The sequence below is a fragment of the Dromiciops gliroides genome, chromosome 6, assembly GCF_019393635.1.
Source record: "Dromiciops gliroides isolate mDroGli1 chromosome 6, mDroGli1.pri, whole genome shotgun sequence".
NCBI lineage: Eukaryota > Metazoa > Chordata > Mammalia > Microbiotheria > Microbiotheriidae > Dromiciops > Dromiciops gliroides.
In genome coordinates, this window is record NC_057866.1 from 170,168,952 (window position 1) to 170,188,315 (window position 19,364).

The 19,364-nt window shown below is 37.1% G+C and overlaps 1 protein-coding gene across 1 annotated transcript in view; it reads left to right on the top strand.

The window, feature by feature from the left end:
- Window positions 1-19,364, top strand: part of LOC122732476 — a 141,304-nt gene that overhangs the window by 45,230 nt on the left and 76,710 nt on the right. The window contains exons 10-13 of the mRNA XM_043972645.1: window positions 3,103-3,167; window positions 5,583-5,689; window positions 9,257-9,368; window positions 15,378-15,477. Coding sequence (XP_043828580.1) covers window positions 3,103-3,167; window positions 5,583-5,689; window positions 9,257-9,368; window positions 15,378-15,477 — 384 coding nt within the window. The remainder of the gene's footprint in view (window positions 1-3,102; window positions 3,168-5,582; window positions 5,690-9,256; window positions 9,369-15,377; window positions 15,478-19,364) is intronic.

The following is a 19,364-nucleotide window of genomic DNA, read 5'->3' on the forward strand; positions in this document are numbered from 1 at the left end:
ACATTTCACTCATTTCCCCTATTTGACTTAACTTTGTCATGCAATATTTTTGTTGCCAACTAAATTTAACTTTCCTGACTCCCTTATTCTGGGCACAGCCTGCTGCCTTCTGCACAACACAAGCTGAAGATTAAAAATAGCATTCTTGATTTTGAATTTAAGTTTTGGCATCTTTTAGTTAAATATCAAGGAAAATAACCTATCATTATTTAATTAGTAGTTGTTTCCCAGACTTTTTCCTCATTTTGTCCATTAATCATTGCTTTATCATTTTGTTAAAGAAAAATGTCGTTTAAACCAAGTAATAAGATTATGTGAAAAAATATAACAGTCTCTGTACTGTCCCAAGCTCCATTAAATTAGAAGTCTTGCTTACAAGGGACTTGACAATTTATATTATTGCTATTAACCATAACACATGACAGTTTAAAACAATTGATAAAAACTCTTAAATTAATAAACTTTTAAAAATGCAATCGTCATAAAGACAATATGAAATAGCCTTAATAAGTTGATTCTCTCTCTCTCTCTCTCTCTCTCTCTTCTCTCTCTCTCTCTCTTGGAAATAACCTCTCCATGAACTCTTGGCTCATAAATGACCTGATATGACATAATTGAACTTACAACGAACTTTCACATGTACTTTCAATTATCCTCAAGAAATATAACAGATGGAAAATAGACAGATTTCTCAAATATTTTTAGTTGCAAGTACTTCGACATGTCCAACAGAGACAACAGGGCAGGCTATCTCTTACCATTGTTTATGTTACTGATTTTATTGTACTCCCGGCTGTTCGGATATAATTCAAGTCTGAGCTAAGAGGTACTGCTTTGTTTCAGTTTGATGGACATCTTGATTTAAAATATATAGAATGTCTGTATATTTATGTACATATATACAAGTATATCTACATATTGACATGTAAACATATGAATCTGTAGATCTTGTTCACATAAGCTGCTTATGGACATAGATGGGAAGATTGGTAGAAATATGTTTGTATATTTTAAATGCTTAATATATGTAAAACCTTCACTAAAGCCCTGTCCTGATCCCTTATGATGATCTGGAGGTGACCCTGAATTCTCAAAGACTATGTTGTGGAATGCAAGCTCAGAAAAGTCCTTCCTGGCTAGAAAGGTTTTGGAAAGACATTGCCTGATTGGCAACAGGGCAGTAAATTTGTTGGCCGCATCAATTTAGGAAGATTGTCTCCTAAGGCACAGAGTGGTTGCAGTCTCTATCAGAAAAAAGAATTACCTTCTCCAAGGAAATGAAAGGCCCATGACGGTTTAAAGTGAGAAATGAGGGAAGAGGAAGAGGTGAAAGGGAGGAAGAGAGAGAATGTAAATTGGAAACTTAAAGTTGATACTTACGACCATTGGTGCTATGTCATTTGTATAACTGTGACACTGAAGCTGTCCAGGGCGTCCTTTACTCATCAATGGGGAATCCAATGGGAAATGACTGGCATTTCCAAAAGGAACTTTTCATTAAGTGCTTTTTAAAGTGTTCTTAGTCAAATATCAATGCTCTTGATATAACCTTTAGATTAGATTTAATATTTAGATTAAACTACTTAGAATAAGAAAGTCATTTCTTTTCTTCTGTGACCATTATTTTGAGAATGATGGAAATGGTTTATTCATGATTATGGTACGCAGTACCTGATAAGCCAGGGTGAACTATTATTTTTATATAATAGGAAACTATACCAGTGAACTGAAATATAAGTTATGCTCTTTTTTTCTCTTAAAAAAGAAAACAACTATGCATAACTGTTCCTGTTATATAACCAAGAGTACAATAGAGAGCCACTCATCGATCTAAGGTCAAATACTTTAATGCTATTTGACACTACCCTCTATGGTATTTTAGGAGTTATTTACCACAGAGGGATTGATTGGTCATGCCTGGATTACATAAAAATATAGCTTAGTCTTTATTAGTGGAACTATTGAATCCTATGAAGTAATTGCACATAATCAAATTTGCACTATTCAGAGTTATAATTGTGTATAATAGGTTGTCGGTTCCAGCCCAATGGAAATACGTGTGCACATTTGACTTATGTGACTACTTCACGGTATTCATTAGTCACAACAATGGGGACCTAGCTGTAGTGGAAACTACTCAATAAAAGATATTTAAAGATCTTAACTCTGCTTTAGTTCACTGTAGGAAGTAGCAAAAATTGGTCCAAACCTGTGTGCTGGAGGCAGCTCATACTGGCTTTCATAAGCCAATTACTAAATTTTCAGTGTGAGCATTTACGGTGTAAAAAGTGGCAAATGCTACAAATCAGGCCTTGACTTATTTGGTTGGTTGTCTAGACTTAAGAAGGGGAAAGAGAAAATATTAATAATGTGAATTAGGGGGTGGCTAGGTGGCGCAGTGGATAAAGCACTGGCCCTGGATTCAGGAGTACCTGAGTTCAAATCCAGCCTCAGACACTTGACACTTACTAGCTGTGTGACCCTGGGCAAGTCACTTAACCCCCATTGCCCCGTAAAAAAAAAAAATAAATAATGTGAATTAAATAAATTAAGTGTGTTGTATGTACTTTCTCCCGACCCCGCTCCTCCACAGAGAGCCAGTTGTTAAACATTTACCAGCATACCCTTAAGGTCAAAATTTTTCAATCACTGGTTGGCAATGTCATTGTCAAGGTCTATCATACTAGGACACAAGACTGTATTCCATAATGAAAGATCCTGTCTAGACCTCATTGATAATGTCTGTGCCTCTAGTGATTATAGAAGAGTAAAAAATGAGTCAGTTGCATAAACATACTGACATTAATCCTTACTTTTCATATGAGCTTATTTCAGCAATGTCCTCTAAAAAGAATACATACTTCTTTGTTTAAAAGAGGTTCTGGTGGCAGTTAGGTGGTGCAGTGGATAAAGCACCAGCCCTGGATTCAGGAGGACCAGAGTTCAAATCTAACCTCAGACACTTGACACTTACTAGCTGTGTGACCCTGGGCAAGTCACTTAACCCCAATTGCCTCACTAAAAAAAAAAAAAAAAAAAAAAAAAAAAAAAAAAAAAGGTGCTGAGTAAAATAGATGATGAGTTTTCCTTTTCAATATTTAGGTATTGAAGGTGGGGCCGTGCAAGTGATCGGAACAAAGGGGTCAGCTCCTTCTGCATCCTATAAGGTTCATTTTTTCCCTTTTCTTTTTTGTTTTGTTATATATGTCAGGGATTTAAATGATGATGCTCACAAAGACTAATTCTCTTACAATACCATGGAGATTATACATTAGATTTTAGTAAATTTATCTTCTTTGAATGTTTGCAAAGAGCGTGGTTTTATGTGGTAAGACCATAAGTTGTCTTTTTATATTGGTAAAAATTGACTTGGAAACTTTTGCATCCAATGTTGTTTCCACTGGGTCATGTTACCTATGGGTAAACTTAGAAGACATTCCTGGTATAGGGAATAATCTAAAACAGGTGCATGTAAGTTGTGAAAGTCCATGATGTGTTTTGGAAACTAGGCATAGTACAGTAAGCCTGGTCTGTAAAGGGGAATGGTGTAAGAGGAGACTGGCAAGGTAGGCTGGGTTTCTGGCTATAAATGCTTTCGCTCTGTTGCCACTGCCCAATATACTACTCTAGAGAATGTCCTTTTGAGTAAAATTATCCTTTGCTGTTTTCTCCACAGTTTGGCATCATAATGAACTGAAATTGTTGGTGAATTACTCAGTTCTTTTGGTAATCCCCATAGCATACAACCCCATAGCCTTACTAAGTGAAAAGTTTCTTTTTTTTTTTTCATTTTGGCAAGGTCTGGGGAAGTGGAGATGAACAGTTTATTTTAGCCTGCACAAACATGTTTCCATGATTCAAGAATGAAGCAGGAATCTAAGAGAAGGCAATTATGGTGGAGTGAGAAATAGTGGTATAGAGAATATCCATTTTTTTATATTGAAAATAATGTTTGAGTCTTAAAGTTGATAAAAATAGAATGACCAAAACACCCCATATGGTTTAAAAAATATTGTTTTATAATGTAATACATGGGTTTTATTCTTTTTATTTCATTTGTGAATGTGTCTGGAGGTGGGAAAAGGGATGTCTCCATCAAATAATAATTTAAGCATGATAATAAAAATGAAAAAACAATGTTGAACATAAAAAGTTGATCATATTCTTTCTCATTTAGAAACTAACAAGAAGAGGGAACAGACATAGAAACTTTAAAAAAAACTGACGTGGACAACTTTGATCTTTAATGATTATGTCTGTACATTTCCCAATATGAAACCATCATTGCCAAAAATACACATAGAGTGCCCAAATAGTATGATGTCCTATTTAAATGCACCATTTAAATGGTGATATCTCTAATTCATTATAAATAATAGAATGTAAGCATCTTGAAGGCAGAGACTATTTTTCACTTTATCTTTATACCCCAGTGCCTAGCATGGTACCTTGTATTAGATGTTTAATAAATTCTTTTTGAATTAAATTGAGTTGTTGTCACCTAAGGAGAATCAGCTTGAATATACTAGGTATACAATGGTAAAACCATTTAACTGATTTCATTTAAATGAAAGGTATTTTTCTTCTTCTAGAAGAAATTGACATTAGCTGTTCTTCAGTACCTTTATAAACAACAAAGAACTTCAACATCTTCCAAGGGGTATTATGATTTTGTTACGTGTGGTTGTGAAGATTTTGCTATAATTATGGAGCATAGTTGAGCTTTTTGTAACCTGGAACCTCAGCTCTAGTATTGCATTCTAAGGTTTAGTTTGAATGGTAGATGTTCATGTGCATCTTGGTCTATGAAATAGCTTTTTACACTCAACAGTAACACCACCTATAGCGATCACAATGTGTGTATCTGAAAGGCCCTTTCCATACAGTGTATGGAATAGATGAATTCATCAATGTATATTAAGATCTTTGTAAAGTCATGAGATTATTTACAAGGTGGTGGACATAATTGGACCAAGTAGAGAGAAAAGTTTGATTTTCTTAGAACTTTAAAAGCAATGAAACATTTAAAAACCTTTATGAAGTTCAAAAGCAAGAGTTAAGTAATAAAGTTAATCAGGCTCATAATTTTATAAATTTGTATGAATTTATAAATGTTTTCTAAATTTGGGGGTTCTTTCTTTTGCTTTTACTGTTAGCTCTATGAGATTTTAAAAATTAATGCTTAACTGTTAATTAATTTTTAATGCAGCCTTTCTTTGTATCATCTTCTAGGTAATCTCTACAAGCCTTTGAAGCTCTGTAATTTTATGTACTTAATTTTTGTTGTACAGATGAGTAGACCCTTTTCCAAATAGATCAGTTCCGTGTGTGGGGCTCATCTCTTCCTTACATTGCTATTTTCAGTCTGGTACACTGTTCCTTAATGCTTATAGTCTTCCAAACACTGTATCCCCCTAATCACCCCAATGAAGCTTTGAGATTTGCTGTTTGTGTTGAGGAGAGACTGTTCCTTTTTTTGTTATTAGAATAAATGAAAGAAGCTTCAGCACTACAGTGCTGGGGTATTTTATTGTTAGCTATAGATCAGTACCTTGACTTAATCTTATAACATTTTGCCATAGGTAAATGCTTCTTACCTGGATGGTTTCAGAGCAACTGCTGTCTGTCCAATAGGAGGGCCAAGAGCCACAGAAAAAGGAAGGCGGATAGCTGAAAGTATTTTGAGAAGGTTGGTGTCTGATACAGAGATATGCATTTTCTTTCTTTTTTGTTTGTTTAATAATGATAATGATAGCTAGCATACTTTTGCACCAGGCACTGGGATAAATGGTTTAAAAATAGTATCTCATATGATACTCACAACAACTCTGGGAAGTAGGTGCTATTAACTCCTTATTATAGTTGAGGAAACTGAGGCAGAGGTTGAGTTGTCAAAGGTCACAGAGGTAGTATTTCTGCATTCACTGCAAGTATCTGCAGTCAGATGTGAAGTGAGGGCTTCCTGACTTCAAGGTCAAGGGTTTACCCACTGCCTGATCATTTTTGGATCTAAAACTCTGGCACAAAGGCACAAGGCATCCCTATAAAATTTTCAGGCATGAGTCTTTTAACTACTTTTACTTCACCCAGTTGGGAGATCAAACCATCTGACTTTATGGTAATCATTTAAATTTAATGTAGCATGTGCCATTATGTTGAATGAGCCCAATAGAGAAGACACACCTATATGTCCTCTCATAGTCCAAGAGACAAAATACAGGTGCACAGTTGTACACAATTCTAGGAGCATCTAAAAAAAATCCCAAATGGTCATTTAGTTTCAAAGCAGGACTACACTTACCCAAAAGTAGTTTTATTTCCCACAACAGTATTCAGAGATGGGCATTTCACAATATCCTGCAGTAACATAGTCCATAATCTCAAATATAACTTTATAACTGAGGAGAACTTTCTCATATGGTTGCTAAATCATCCATGTTGTCTCCTTAACAGAATTTGAGGAGCCTGATTTGTCATTTGATATATACAGAGAGAATGCTATGGAGTTGTTCTGACTAGTTTTTATCCTAGGCCCTTTTCTTGTCTTGATCTGCCCTCTCTTCATAACCTCATCAACTCCCATGAGTTTAATATAAAGATTACTCTTCATCTATGGATCCACCCCCATTTCTCTTCTCAATGTCAGTCTTATATTACCAATTGCCTATTTCAATTGGACATTTCAAACTGGATGTCTCAGAGACATGTTAAACAAAGTATATCCAAAAATGTACTTTTTATCTTTCCTCTTCCCCTTGTCCAAACTGACCTATTTCTGTCAAAGTCATCACCATCCCTCCTGTCTTCCAGGTTGGTAACCTCAGCATTATCTTCAACTTTTCACCCTCCCTTACCCCACATATCTAATCAGTTACCAGATCTTGCCATTTCTACTTCCACAATATCTCTTCTACTCACAGATTTGAGGCCCTCATCATTTCTCACCTTTGTTATTGCAATGACATCCTAATTCACCTCCTTTTCTCATCTCTTCCTACTCTAACACATACCACAAAGTGATGTCAAAATGGTTTTCCTTAAACACAGTTCTGACCAGATGACTGCCCTATTTAATCAACTCCAGTGGCTTCCTTTGGCATGTAGGATAGATTTTCAACTCCTCTGTTTAGCTTTTTTTTTTTTTTTTTTTTTTAGGCAATGGGGGTTAAGTGACTTGCCCAGAGTCACACAGCTAGTAAGTGTCAAGTGTCTGAGGCCGGATTTGAACTCAGGTACTCCTGAATCCAGGGCCGGTGCTTTAACCACTGCGCCATCTAGCTGCCCCCTCTGTTTAGCTTTTAAAGCCACTCACAATCTGGCCCCAACCTGTCCTTCCAATCTCATTGGGCTAATTACTTCCTCTCTCACACTCTTTGATCCAGGCAAATTGTTCTTCAACACATGACACCCCAGCTCCTGTCTCCCTTACTTTTCACTGGTCATTCCACTCGCATGCCTGGAATGCTCTCCTTCCTTAACTGACTCTCTTCATTTAAGATGTAGTCCAAGCACCATCTTCTACAGGATGCCTTTTCTATCCCCCACTGTGTGCCCTCACTCCAAACTTCCTTGTGTTTAGCAAGATTATTTTGTATTTATTAACTTTTCTATACATTATCTATATATGTTTATACATACTTCTCTCCCCCATAGAATGTAAACTCTTTAAGGGATTAATTTGTATCTCTTGGTCCTGGCACATAATAAACACTTAATAAATACCTGTGGATTGATTGATTGTCCTTCACTCCCCCCAGTCTTATCTTCTTTGAGTTAAACAATCCTCTAAGCTTAAATATTTTTTCCTTTGTTCCTTGGACCCATTAATTATTTTCGTTACTGTCCTATTAAATTTTTTTTCTCATATCTGATGGGTAGGTATTGTTGGGCTTTTACCTATATTCAATGTACTAATAGTCCTATTCAGTGCTATATAGATGGGAGAGAGTTATCTTGTGGTTTCTATATACTATAGTTGTTTGTATATATGTGTGTAGTCTTCCATATGTGTTTATATATATTTGTGTGTGTGTGTAGTACTATATATACTATAGCATACTAGTATATACACACTGTAGTCCTCCACATATTTTCTATATGGAGAAATAAATATATATTTTCTATATATACAAAATAGTATGGAAGAATATAGAACATATACTATACTGTATAAATATTTGCATATACATTTTGAATATACATATAGAGTACTATAGTATATAGGAGTCACAAAAGAAGTAATGTTACAAAAATCATAGCTACAAAAGCTGCTACAACCTAAAAGAAAAATAAAAGATATAAATCTCTGCCCCCCTCTTCCCTCCAATAGCATAGAAAAGGAGAAATAGTGCTGGAAGGGATGAAGGGGGAAAGTTTTAAAAGGAAAGAATGAAAGGTAGATGAAAAGATTACATAGCAGGAATATAGACCCTGGGAATTGGGGCAAGATCCAGTTTTCAAGGGGGCAGAAGGCTATCAGGCAGGTATATTTCTGCCAGAATACTTGATTTTACTATTTTTCTTGGTCTGTAAGGGGCTAAAATTCTAGCTATACTATCTAAAATCTAATAAATGGTCGCCAATAAATTATAAGCTTTAGCAAGAGTATTTAAGTGTTTAAGTATTTATTAAAGAGCATTAGGATCAGAGAGAAAGGTAAAAATCTAACTATTTCTAAGAGCCCCATCATCCGACCAGCCATGGCAAGGTCAGGAACCAAAAAAAGGAAAAAGCCCTCTGCCAGTGTCCACTTCCTACTTTGTGTTCTCCTCCCAGAAATGGGAGGCTCCTCAAGTTGATTGGCTGGTAGCCTTGATAGACAGTACCCACGAGCAAACGTCACTTCCTAACCCAAGGACCCTGACCACATGGCTTGCCCTCAGACACCTTCTCCTCATGGCAGAGCTTTCCTACAGTAGCTCTCCAGCAGGTGGTGTCATTCCAGTCCTTACAGCCCCATTGCTACTCCAGTATCTTCAAGTGATAAAATAGTGAGAATCCAACCAGGGACCAAGGCCAGAGGCAGAAAGTTTGTCTGGGGGCAGGGAGGTGGGGGGGGGGGCACCAGAAATAGCAAGGACCTATGGAAATAACTGGGATTAGGAGGGGTGCAGACTTCCCAAGTGTCTCTAAATGGGGCAGCATCTCTGACTCTGTCACTTACCATGACAGGCACCACAAGCAAAGGGATGAAGAAGCTCTGCAATAGCTTCTTTAGTATTTTTAAAATGAGAATTTTTTTTTTTTGATTTGGTAGAACTCGCCTTATGTTTGAAGAACTGGGCTTGGAAGATTATAGTGCCGTTCACATTCAGATTTTGGGAGCTGAAGAAACGTATGGGCCCCATGCAAAAGCCAGCCTAGGTGGGGTAAGTAGCTTTACATGCCTGGTAGTGCTCAAATTGTTCTCGGCACAGTTAGATAACGTACCCCCAGTATTGAGGTCCAGCTCCATTGATGTAGCTGAGGGATTCCTTAGCAAGATCCTCCAAGCATTCTCTGTTTCTGTTTAATTGACTAAAAAAGAATCAATCCCATGTATAAAAGTGCTGATAGTGGCCTTGGGTTTATGGGCATAGCTTTTGTAGCATTATTTCTTTTGTAGCATGCGTCTCTTTGATTTGTATTTCTGTTAGCAGGTGGGATATTTAATCTGAATATTACCTACCAGCCTGTGCCTTTTCTTTTTGGCTCTGCTTCTTCTTGCATAAGATAATTGGGGCTGATTTTAGGCAGGCTCTTTACGTCTTGCATATGTGGTTTTCATTAAGATCACCACAAAAAAAATGCTACCTGAAATATTGATCTATGGTGTTTTCCAAATCTATAGTGACTATGGTGAATGCTGTTCTGAAGACGAGCAGACCCTAAGACTTTAATCAGATCTCTGCCAGTCACATGCACATTTCCAGTCATTGAGAAAAGAGACCTTTGAAGCTACATTTATCGCCCCAATTAAGCTCTGTGCCTAGTCCTTCTCATTCATTCAATAAACATTTATTACATGCTTAGTTGTTTTTCAGTAGTGTCCAATTCTTTGTAACCTCATTTGGGGTTTTCTTGGCTTATTGGAGGGGCTTTTTTTTGCCATTTCCTTCTCCAGCTCATTTTACAGGTGAGGAAACTGAGGCAAACAGGGTTAAGTGACTTGCCCAGAGTCACACAGCTAGTAAGTGTCTGAGGCCAGATTTGAACTTAGGAAGACAAGTCTTCCAACTCCAGACCCTGTGCTCTATCCACTGCACCACCTAGCTGCCCCATGTCTTCCTCCAGGTCTTTTTAAAATCCCTTGGGCACAAATTTAGCACTCAGGTTCTCCATCTGTCTCCTTTGCCCCCATTAGATGACCAAGATCCCTTCTCTTCTGATCATACATTTCATGGATGATATCCTTCATGGTAACTCTTGTGTCAACATCAGCCATGCTACGGTCCACTGCTCCCCCCCATTCTTCATTGCATTTTGGGTCACCAGCAGGTTTAATTCTTCACTGTTCCATAATCATTTAGCATTATCAGAAGAATGTTGGCATTAATCAAGATGGGGTTGTGTGCTGGGGAACAACTTGCAACCCCACAAAGTGCTTCACAGATGCCCTCCAGCCTGTTCCTTTTTCTGTGCTGCCATTTAAGTTAAGCTCAGTTGTATATATAAGACCCGTAGTGCCAGCTTTTGCCAGAAGAGAACACATTATGAGTCTTGGCCAGATACACTGAGCATAATTGGCAGGATCGGGAGCAGTGGCCTCTTGGCTCAGAACAGAGGACAGAGGGACCCCACCCTGGCACCGGCACAGGCGATGACTAAGTTAGCAGCACAAGTAGTGGTGCAGGCAGGCCCAGGAGAGCCCTCAATGCCTGTACAATGTCCTAAAGTTAACCTTTAATTGCCTTCCAAGCCAGAAGCAAAGGTCCCAACGGTGACAGGGTAGGAGAGGGACACTGGGCCAATGCCTGCCTTCATGAAACAGGATGCCAGTGGTGTGAGAGGTACTATGCTATGGGACCAACGTTTTTTATCCCAGTTAGAGGTGGCAGTTTCCAGAGCCTCACTGTCATTTCCATGATATCCAATTCATGGTGGGGGAGGGAGGTTGGTAAGAAGGGAGGGAGTGGTGAGAGGATGGATTGCAGTAGGACAAGTATAGAATTAAACCACCATGTAGTCAGATGAAAACAGAGAACAGCTGGTATGAACCACTTGGAGCTTCTCTTGGGCCGATGGTTTCTTTTTATTCAAATGCCTATAGACCTCAGATAACAATTCATTTGTTCAATAAGTCTATAAGACTTTGTCTCAAATATCTTTTCCAATACACACATACACACACACACACACACACACACAGATTTAAAACATCCTTTCCTATTCCCACTGTAATATTGAGGCCACTGAGTTTTAAGGTATTTACCAACTTATCTGGGAAGTTCTCTTTCCCTACCTTACATGCTTATATGCATATTGTATTCTTCTACTAGAATATAAACTCCTTGAGGGTAGAGAAAGTTTCAGGAAGAGATGTTGTAGAAAAGTTTTAACAACCAGATCTCCAATATATATGTGTGTGTGTGAGTATGTGTATGTGTATGCATGGCAGACTCAAGTTTAATCTGCAATATTAACATTTTCTTCATCACTTTCTTAAATCTAGAAATAAGTAAAACAATAAATCAAGTTTTGATTTGTAGCATTTGTCCATTTCCAAGGTGTAAAAACTTAAATTGCCAATTTAACAATCAGCTTTCATGAGCCCTGCTAGCTGGCACCAACGCATTCCCAGTCTCATTTCTGTTTTTTCATAACCAACACCTAGTACAGTGCTGCTATACCATAAGTGGTCAATAAATATTTGGTGAATGGAATTGGAACAATGATAGGATATTTAGGTCCTTTACAGATCAACTTTTCTTTATTCCTTTATTCTTCTGCTCTACGATTAGCTTTAGATTGCAACTGACATTTATAAACTTTATTTTTACATCTTTAATTTATTCAAAACTTTTAAAACTTTGAGCTGCAAAATTCATATAGGTCCTTATTTATGAATTTCTTCTAGGTTGTTTTTTTTTAATAAAAGTTTCCCTCTAATGATTAATTTCATTTACTTCTTATCTTAAAGATTTTAATCAGGAAGTAAATAATTTTAAAAATTGACAATATGCAGAGAGGAATTCATTCATATGTTCAACAGATGTCTACCAAATGCCTTACCTGTAGATGGGCTAGGTGCCATGGGAGACACTAAGAAGATTAATATTAGAGTCTGATTTGAATATCAAGTGACTTTTTAAAATATAGAAAGCTTCCAATTAAAAATAAATTAAGTGGGGGCAGCTAGGTGGCGTGGTGGATAAAACGCCGGCCCTGGATTCAGAGGACCTGAGTTCAAATCTGGCCTCAGACACTTGACACATACTACTGTGTGACCCTGGGCAAGTCACTTAACTCCCATTGCCCTACAAAAAAAATAATAATTGAACCCTTAAAAGTATAGAAATATAACTAAGCAAGTTGTAGAAGAGAGCAAATAAATCATTTCTGTTTGACTTTGTTTCAATAGCTCTGTACTACCAACAATGTCATTACTAAGTTCCAGTAATATAAATGGAAACCCATCTTCATGTTCTTATCTGATGCAATTCTACGTCTTCCCATAAATACTTGTAAAGACCCTTCTTTTTCCTATTCCATTCAAATACAGATCATATCAGTTAAGATTATTTGAACTGTTCTCTAGCCAGCTATCATGCCATAACAATCACCAAAGCTATATTTTAAAAATAGCTTTGGGAAGACCCAGAAGTTTTACATATTTTGCTTATAAAGGGAATGGATCTAAAACTCTTCTTGTTTGATTAGAGTACCCAAAAGGTTAAGAGATTCTTGTGTGTTGCTTTGTAGGCAAGAACTTTGGAAGGATCGGATGTAAACATAGGGGCTCTTTAGAACTGTATGGGAAATATTTGATGCTTGATAAAACCCAGAAACAGGAACCAGATGTAAATGTGTAAATATTTTATTTTACATAGAAATATGTGTTCTTTTAGTTTCCAGGCACTCTAATTGCTGTAATTTATACTTATTGACTATAATTAGTGGGTATATAATTTACATTGAGAGAATGTCTTGGAAATCAACTTAATGGAGATTGTTGAAATGAACCACCATATATATATATATCTATATCTATATGTATATAAGTATATATCTATATCTATCTATCTATCTATCTATCTATCTATCTATCTCTCTCTCTCTCTCTATATATATATATATACTTCAAGAGAGGAGATAAATCATTATGGGTTGGTTTTTAAAATGTTTCCATGTACCTCCTTTTTATTTTTTTGGTGGGGCAATGAGGGTTGTGACTTGCCCAGGGTCACACAGCTAGTAAATGTCAAGTGTCTGAGGCTGGATTTGAATTCAGGTCCTTCTGAATTCAGGGCCAGTGCTTTATCCATCGTGCCACCTAGCTGCCCCTCACATACCTCCTTTTGATCTAGTTATTTAATCATCAAATCTTAGAGAATGAGATAAGCAAAATTGCTTATCAGATTGACTTCAGAGACAGCCAGAGCAAAACAGGAAAGGAAAGGTGAAAAGCAAGAAGCTTCGATTATCAGCTTTATTCAAATCATTGTGGCTTACTTTTGGGTGGGACTTGATTCTTTGCCTGCAGATGTGGAAGCTGAGCTTGGATAGGATCTAAAATGGAATGTTTTCATTTTCTTTTCAAAATAATAACCCTGTGGGATAAGTAAGAAAAGGGACATCCTCGCCATTGTACAGAAAAGGAGACGAGTCATATTGAGGTTTCAAGGACTTTCCTAAAGTGTAAGAGCCATTAGGTGTTAGAGCAAAGACTAGAATTCATTTCTCTTACTACTGCTCCCCATACTGCCTCTCCACTGCTCCCTATCCCTCAACATAGGGTTCTTTCTGGCAGATCATTTTTATTTCAAAAAGGTTAAGGTTTTATTATTTGATTGTTTAAGTGTTGTTGTCGGTTTGGGGCGAGAGGGTGTTATGCTATATCATTATTGATATCTCACATATATAAATGTATTTGAACTAGAGGAAGATTGAGTTTACTCACCTGGTGAACACAACTATCTCTGTGTAGATTTTCTAAAGTAAAATTTTCATTGTTTCCTCTTACTGGCTAGGTTGCTTTTTTGATATGCTACATATTTTATTTGTTTGTTTGTTTACTCATTCATTCACTTATTTATTTATTTTTGTAGGGCAATGAGTATTAAGTGACTTGCCTAGGGTCACACAGTTATAGTAAGTGTCATGTGTCTGAGGCTGGATTTGAACTCAGGTCCTCCTGAATCCAGGGCTGGTGCTTTATATCCACTGCACCAACTGCTGCCTCCCCTCTCCTTTAGGAGACAGCAACCATAGGAAGCAAAACACTAGGAATCATGTAAATAAAAGTGAAGGAAACTATGGTGCTCATTAAAGATAAATACAGGGACAGCTAGGTGGCGTAGTGGATAAAGCACCATCCCTGGATTCAGGAGTACCTGAGTTCAAATCCGGCCTCAGACACTTGACACTTACTAGCTGTGTGACCCTGGGCAAGTCACTTAACCCCCATTGCTCCGCAAAAAAACAACACAAAAAAGAAAAAGATAAATACAAATGAGTTATAGCAACGAGAGACCATCATTAACCTGTATTAATATAAAAGTTTAGGTTATGGCAGAGGTATAATGTTCTATCATAACCAACTAGAAGGGAAATTGTATCACAATTTGTGTGACTAGAGGTTATCTTGTAAAGTAAACCTGGGTTCAAGTTCTATTGCAGGGGCAGCTAGGTGGTGCAGTGGATAAAACACCAGCCTTGGATTTAGGAGGCCCTGAGTTCAAATCCAGACTCCGACACTTGACGCTTACTAGCTGTGTGACCCTGGGCAAGTCACTTGACCTCATTGCCCTGCAAAAAAACCCCCAAAAAACCCAATTTCTATTGCAAGTGCTTAGCTCAGTAGCCCTGGGAAAATCACTTAATCTCTTTGTGCCTTAGTTTCCTGATCTGCAAAATGGGAATAATCATAGCTATAGTACCCATCTCGTGGAATTGTAAGGATCAAATGGAACAATGTATGTAAAATCATTTGTAAACCTCAAAGTATGCTATAACTGTTAGCTAACATTATTTTTAAGATATGGTTAATTTCTGTGGATTCAGAAGGTGCTGTTTAGGAAATGGTTACCTTTGTTGTGATAGCCATACAACGTAATGATTCGACAAAGCAGGGATAGATACTTAGCAGGGTTTAGCTATAGTTTTCTTTAAGTGGGATGCAATTGTGGATGGAACCCTCTTGGATGACCTGCTCAGTAATGTGTGACATTTGTAAACAGGGCCCCCGAGAAGTTGTTCTCTGGCTTGCAGTACAACACAAACAGAAGAAGGCACTAGAAATCTTTTCAAGAGAAATTGCACCAGCTGGGACAGGAATGGGTAAATATGTGCATTTTAACCTCTCAAGTTCTCTGTAAATCTTCAAGGCTGCATAAATGTCCATTGCTGTTATTATCATCTCTACTTAGGTATCAGCAGCAGCAGCAGCAGCAGCATCAAAATGTTGATTAGGTAGCCTTCTGTACATATTACATACTTACTGCTAAATAAGAGGAACTCAGCATGTCAATTTCCTTAACTCTCTATTGAGTAACTAACTTTTCTCATGATCGTTACTTTGAATATCAAATTTATATTTAAAAAACCTAAATAAAATAAAATATTTTTTAAAATAATTTTTTTAAATTAAAAGATAATTAAAAAAAACACCTAAAGGAAAAATTAGCCTTTGAAATGTACTAAAAAAAATCATAGGTATGATCCATAGCCAAAACTGATATCATCATAAATGTTCCCAATGAGGAGGAAAATGACCACCAAGGGAGGTCTCTGATAATGTCAGATTTTAGAAAACTATAATCAATAAATGGAAGGAGAGGCACAAGGGTAGCATAGACCTGTAATATTAGTGTCAGGGAAAATAAAGCTGAGGATAAATGGAGACTTGTTGGGGGAGAGGGTCTAAAAGGGCAGGATATAAAGGGCCACAAGAGGAAGTTTGCTTTATCTGTATTCAGAAGAAAAATAAGGGGTAAGTCCCCTTCTAGTGCTAATAGACAATATTAAAAAAGAATGGCTATGGGCAGCTAGGTGGCGCAGTGGATAAAGCACCGGCCCTGGATTCAGCAGGATCTGAGTTCAAGTCTGGCCTCAGATACTTGACACTTACTAGCTGTGTGATCCTGGGCAAGTCACTTAACCCTCATTGCCATGCAAAAAAAGGGAAAAAAAGAAAATAAGACCTTCCCTTTGGGAAGTGATTCTAATTGGAAGAATTTTAGGCCATGTTCTGGGGAGGTCAATGAGGAGAAATTTTTAGGTGAGTACTTTTCAATGCTGCTCAGATCACATAGAACAATGAATAGCCTATTATCAGAACCTATATCTAAAATCAGTCTATCAGCCTGTACCTAAAAATATAAACTGAAATGGTAATTTTTTAGGACTAATATTATAACAAGAGAGGACCTGTCATAATGGATAGAGAGCTGACCTGAGGTTGAAGAAGACCTCAGTTTAAATCCAGCCTTTGTCACATACACTGTTTTGACCATGGGCAAATCACAAAATCTTTCAGTGCCCCAGGGAACGTTCTAAGAGTGTAAATTGCAGAGCAAATGCCATTCTATAGTGGCAGAAGGAGTTCCTCAAAGTAAACTTTCTACACTGTTGAAATTAAAAGTATAGGGGCAGCTAGGTGGTGCAGTAGATAGAGCACCAGCCTTGGATTCAGGAGGACCTGAGTTCAAATCAGGCCTCAGACATTTAACACTTACTAGCTGTGTGACCCTGGGCAAGTCACTTAACCCCAAGTGCCTCACCAAAAAATAAAAAATAAATGAAATTAAAAGTGTATATTTTAAAAAACAACATTATATTGGGGAGGGAGAGAGGAAGAGAATTTGGAACACAAAGTTTTTTTAAAAATTGATGTCAAAATTTGTATTTTACATGTAATTTGGGAAAATAAAATTCTAAATATTGAAAATAAAAAAAGGGCAGCTAGGTGGCACAGTGGATAGAGCACCGGCCTCGGAGTCAGGAGTACCTGAGTTCAAATCCGGCCTCAGACACTTAACACTTACTAGCTGTGTGACCCTGGGCAAGTCACTTAACCCCAATTGCCTCACAAAAAAAAAAAAAAAAGAAAAGAACAAAATATTTTTTAAAACATTGTAATGGTAATCAAGGGAATTATTTGCCAGAACACACATCTATCTATTCATTGTAGCATGCTGCTTGTTCCTCCATATAATCTAACACCAGAGAAATGCTTCGCCAAGTTAGTATCAAATAACAATGTATGCCAGGCATTGTAATGGTAATCAAGGCAATATTATTCCTTTTTTAAGAGGAGGACTTTGAGGCTTATGTGACATGTCAACTGTTATATCAAACTTAGGTCTGCCCCACTCCAAGTCTACTATTCTGGTATTCTGGGATCAGCCAGGTAGCATAGTGGATGGAGTGCTGGGCATGGAGTCAGGAAGACTCATCTTACAGAGTTCAAATCTGGCCTCAGACACTTACTGGCTGTGTGACCCTAAGCAAGCCACTTACCCCTTTTTGCCTCAGTTTGCCTTAAGTACCTACCTTACAGAGTTATGAAAGTCAAAGGAGGTAGTCTATATAAAGCCTTGTGAAAGCCTTAAAGAGCTAGATGAATGTCAGTAACTGTTCTTGTTGTTATCATTATTCTTATAAAGGTTACCGCCTATGTAATCGATTTGTTTAAGAAAGATTACTTTAGAATGAAAGGGTCTTCATTTTGTGTGTTCACAAAATTCATGGGCCCCTCTGGCATTCTGGTAAAGCCTATGGACCCCTTCTCAGGGTAAATATTTTTTAGATTATTAACATAAAACACATAAGATTACAAAGGAAATAAATTATACGAAAATACTGTTAAGGGGCAGCTAGGTGGCGCAGTGGATAGAGTACCAGCCCTGGAGTCAGGAGCACCTGAGTTCAAATCCGGCCTCAGACACTTAACACTAGCTGTGTGACCCTGGGCAAGTCATTTAACCCCAATTGCCTCACTTAAAAAAAAAATACTGTTAAAATATTGATGGGTTGGCTGACCGATATGACCTTGGGAAAGGGACTTTGAGAGGCTATTTAGCTGGATTCCTTGACCTGAAGCTGGCCTGAGTTAACTATCCCAGTAAGATGAGAATTCATTCTCTTTCTAATTTCTTCAAAGACTTTTTCAGCTTTTTAGTCCCTATCCCAACCTCCACTATTGTCATGAGAGTCTTCCTTAGAACAATATTGAAATACTTCATTTTTTGTATGTCTTCTTCCTGGGTACTCATAGTTTAAGAACATGCCTTGCATCTAAAATTGTTGTACCTAGTACCATGGATGTAATTTTTAAAATTTGATTTTTCTTTCCAGTTCCATATTCTCTTCTCCCTTACCCATCGAGAAGGCAAGAAATATGATACCCATTATACATACAAAGTCATGCAAAACACATTTCCACATTAGCCATGTTCTAAAAGCCTAGATGCCTTATTGCAAATCCTTTTATTTTAGGGAATATCTCTTTATTTAAGCCTTATAATTCCTGCCACTGAGAACTGTTTCATTTATGATAATCTGCTACTCTTTAGTATCATAGAAGGCTATAAAATTTACATAGGATGTTTTAGCCATTGACAGAGATTGCAGGGAGATGTTGCCACTTTCATTGTGAAAATGGGATCACATTTGTCCTAAATTCAGGTTTAAGCTGTCTGTATGCAAATCAAATGACATTTGTCAACCTTTAAAGGATATCACTTAGGCAAAAATCATGTAGTCTGCCTAAATTCCATATAAGTTTGTCAATTTTATTCCTTTGTACCACTTTAGATTGAATTAAGGAGAAAGAAAGCCAATATCCTTTTAACCTTTCTCACCTACCTCCCACATGAACAATAACAACAAACTTCTCATTAAAAGAAAACAAAATCAGATTTTCAAGTTACAGTCTAGAATATCTATTAGTTTTACTGTCTGACATTAAAGCCTAATTGATTTCCTTTAAAGTCCAGCTGATGAGCCTATTTCTTGGTTGAGCTGTTGAATATAGATTTAAAAAAAATTTTAAATTGGGTATTTTGTGAGATTGATATTTAACAAACTCTGTTGTCATGATTCACAAAGCTTTGAAGTGATTATGCAAGAATAGCTCAATTTTATATTTTAACAAGTTAAGTTGTTTCTTTAAGCTTTCACTCCCCCAACCTTTGCAAAATGTGAATTTGTATACAGCATATTTT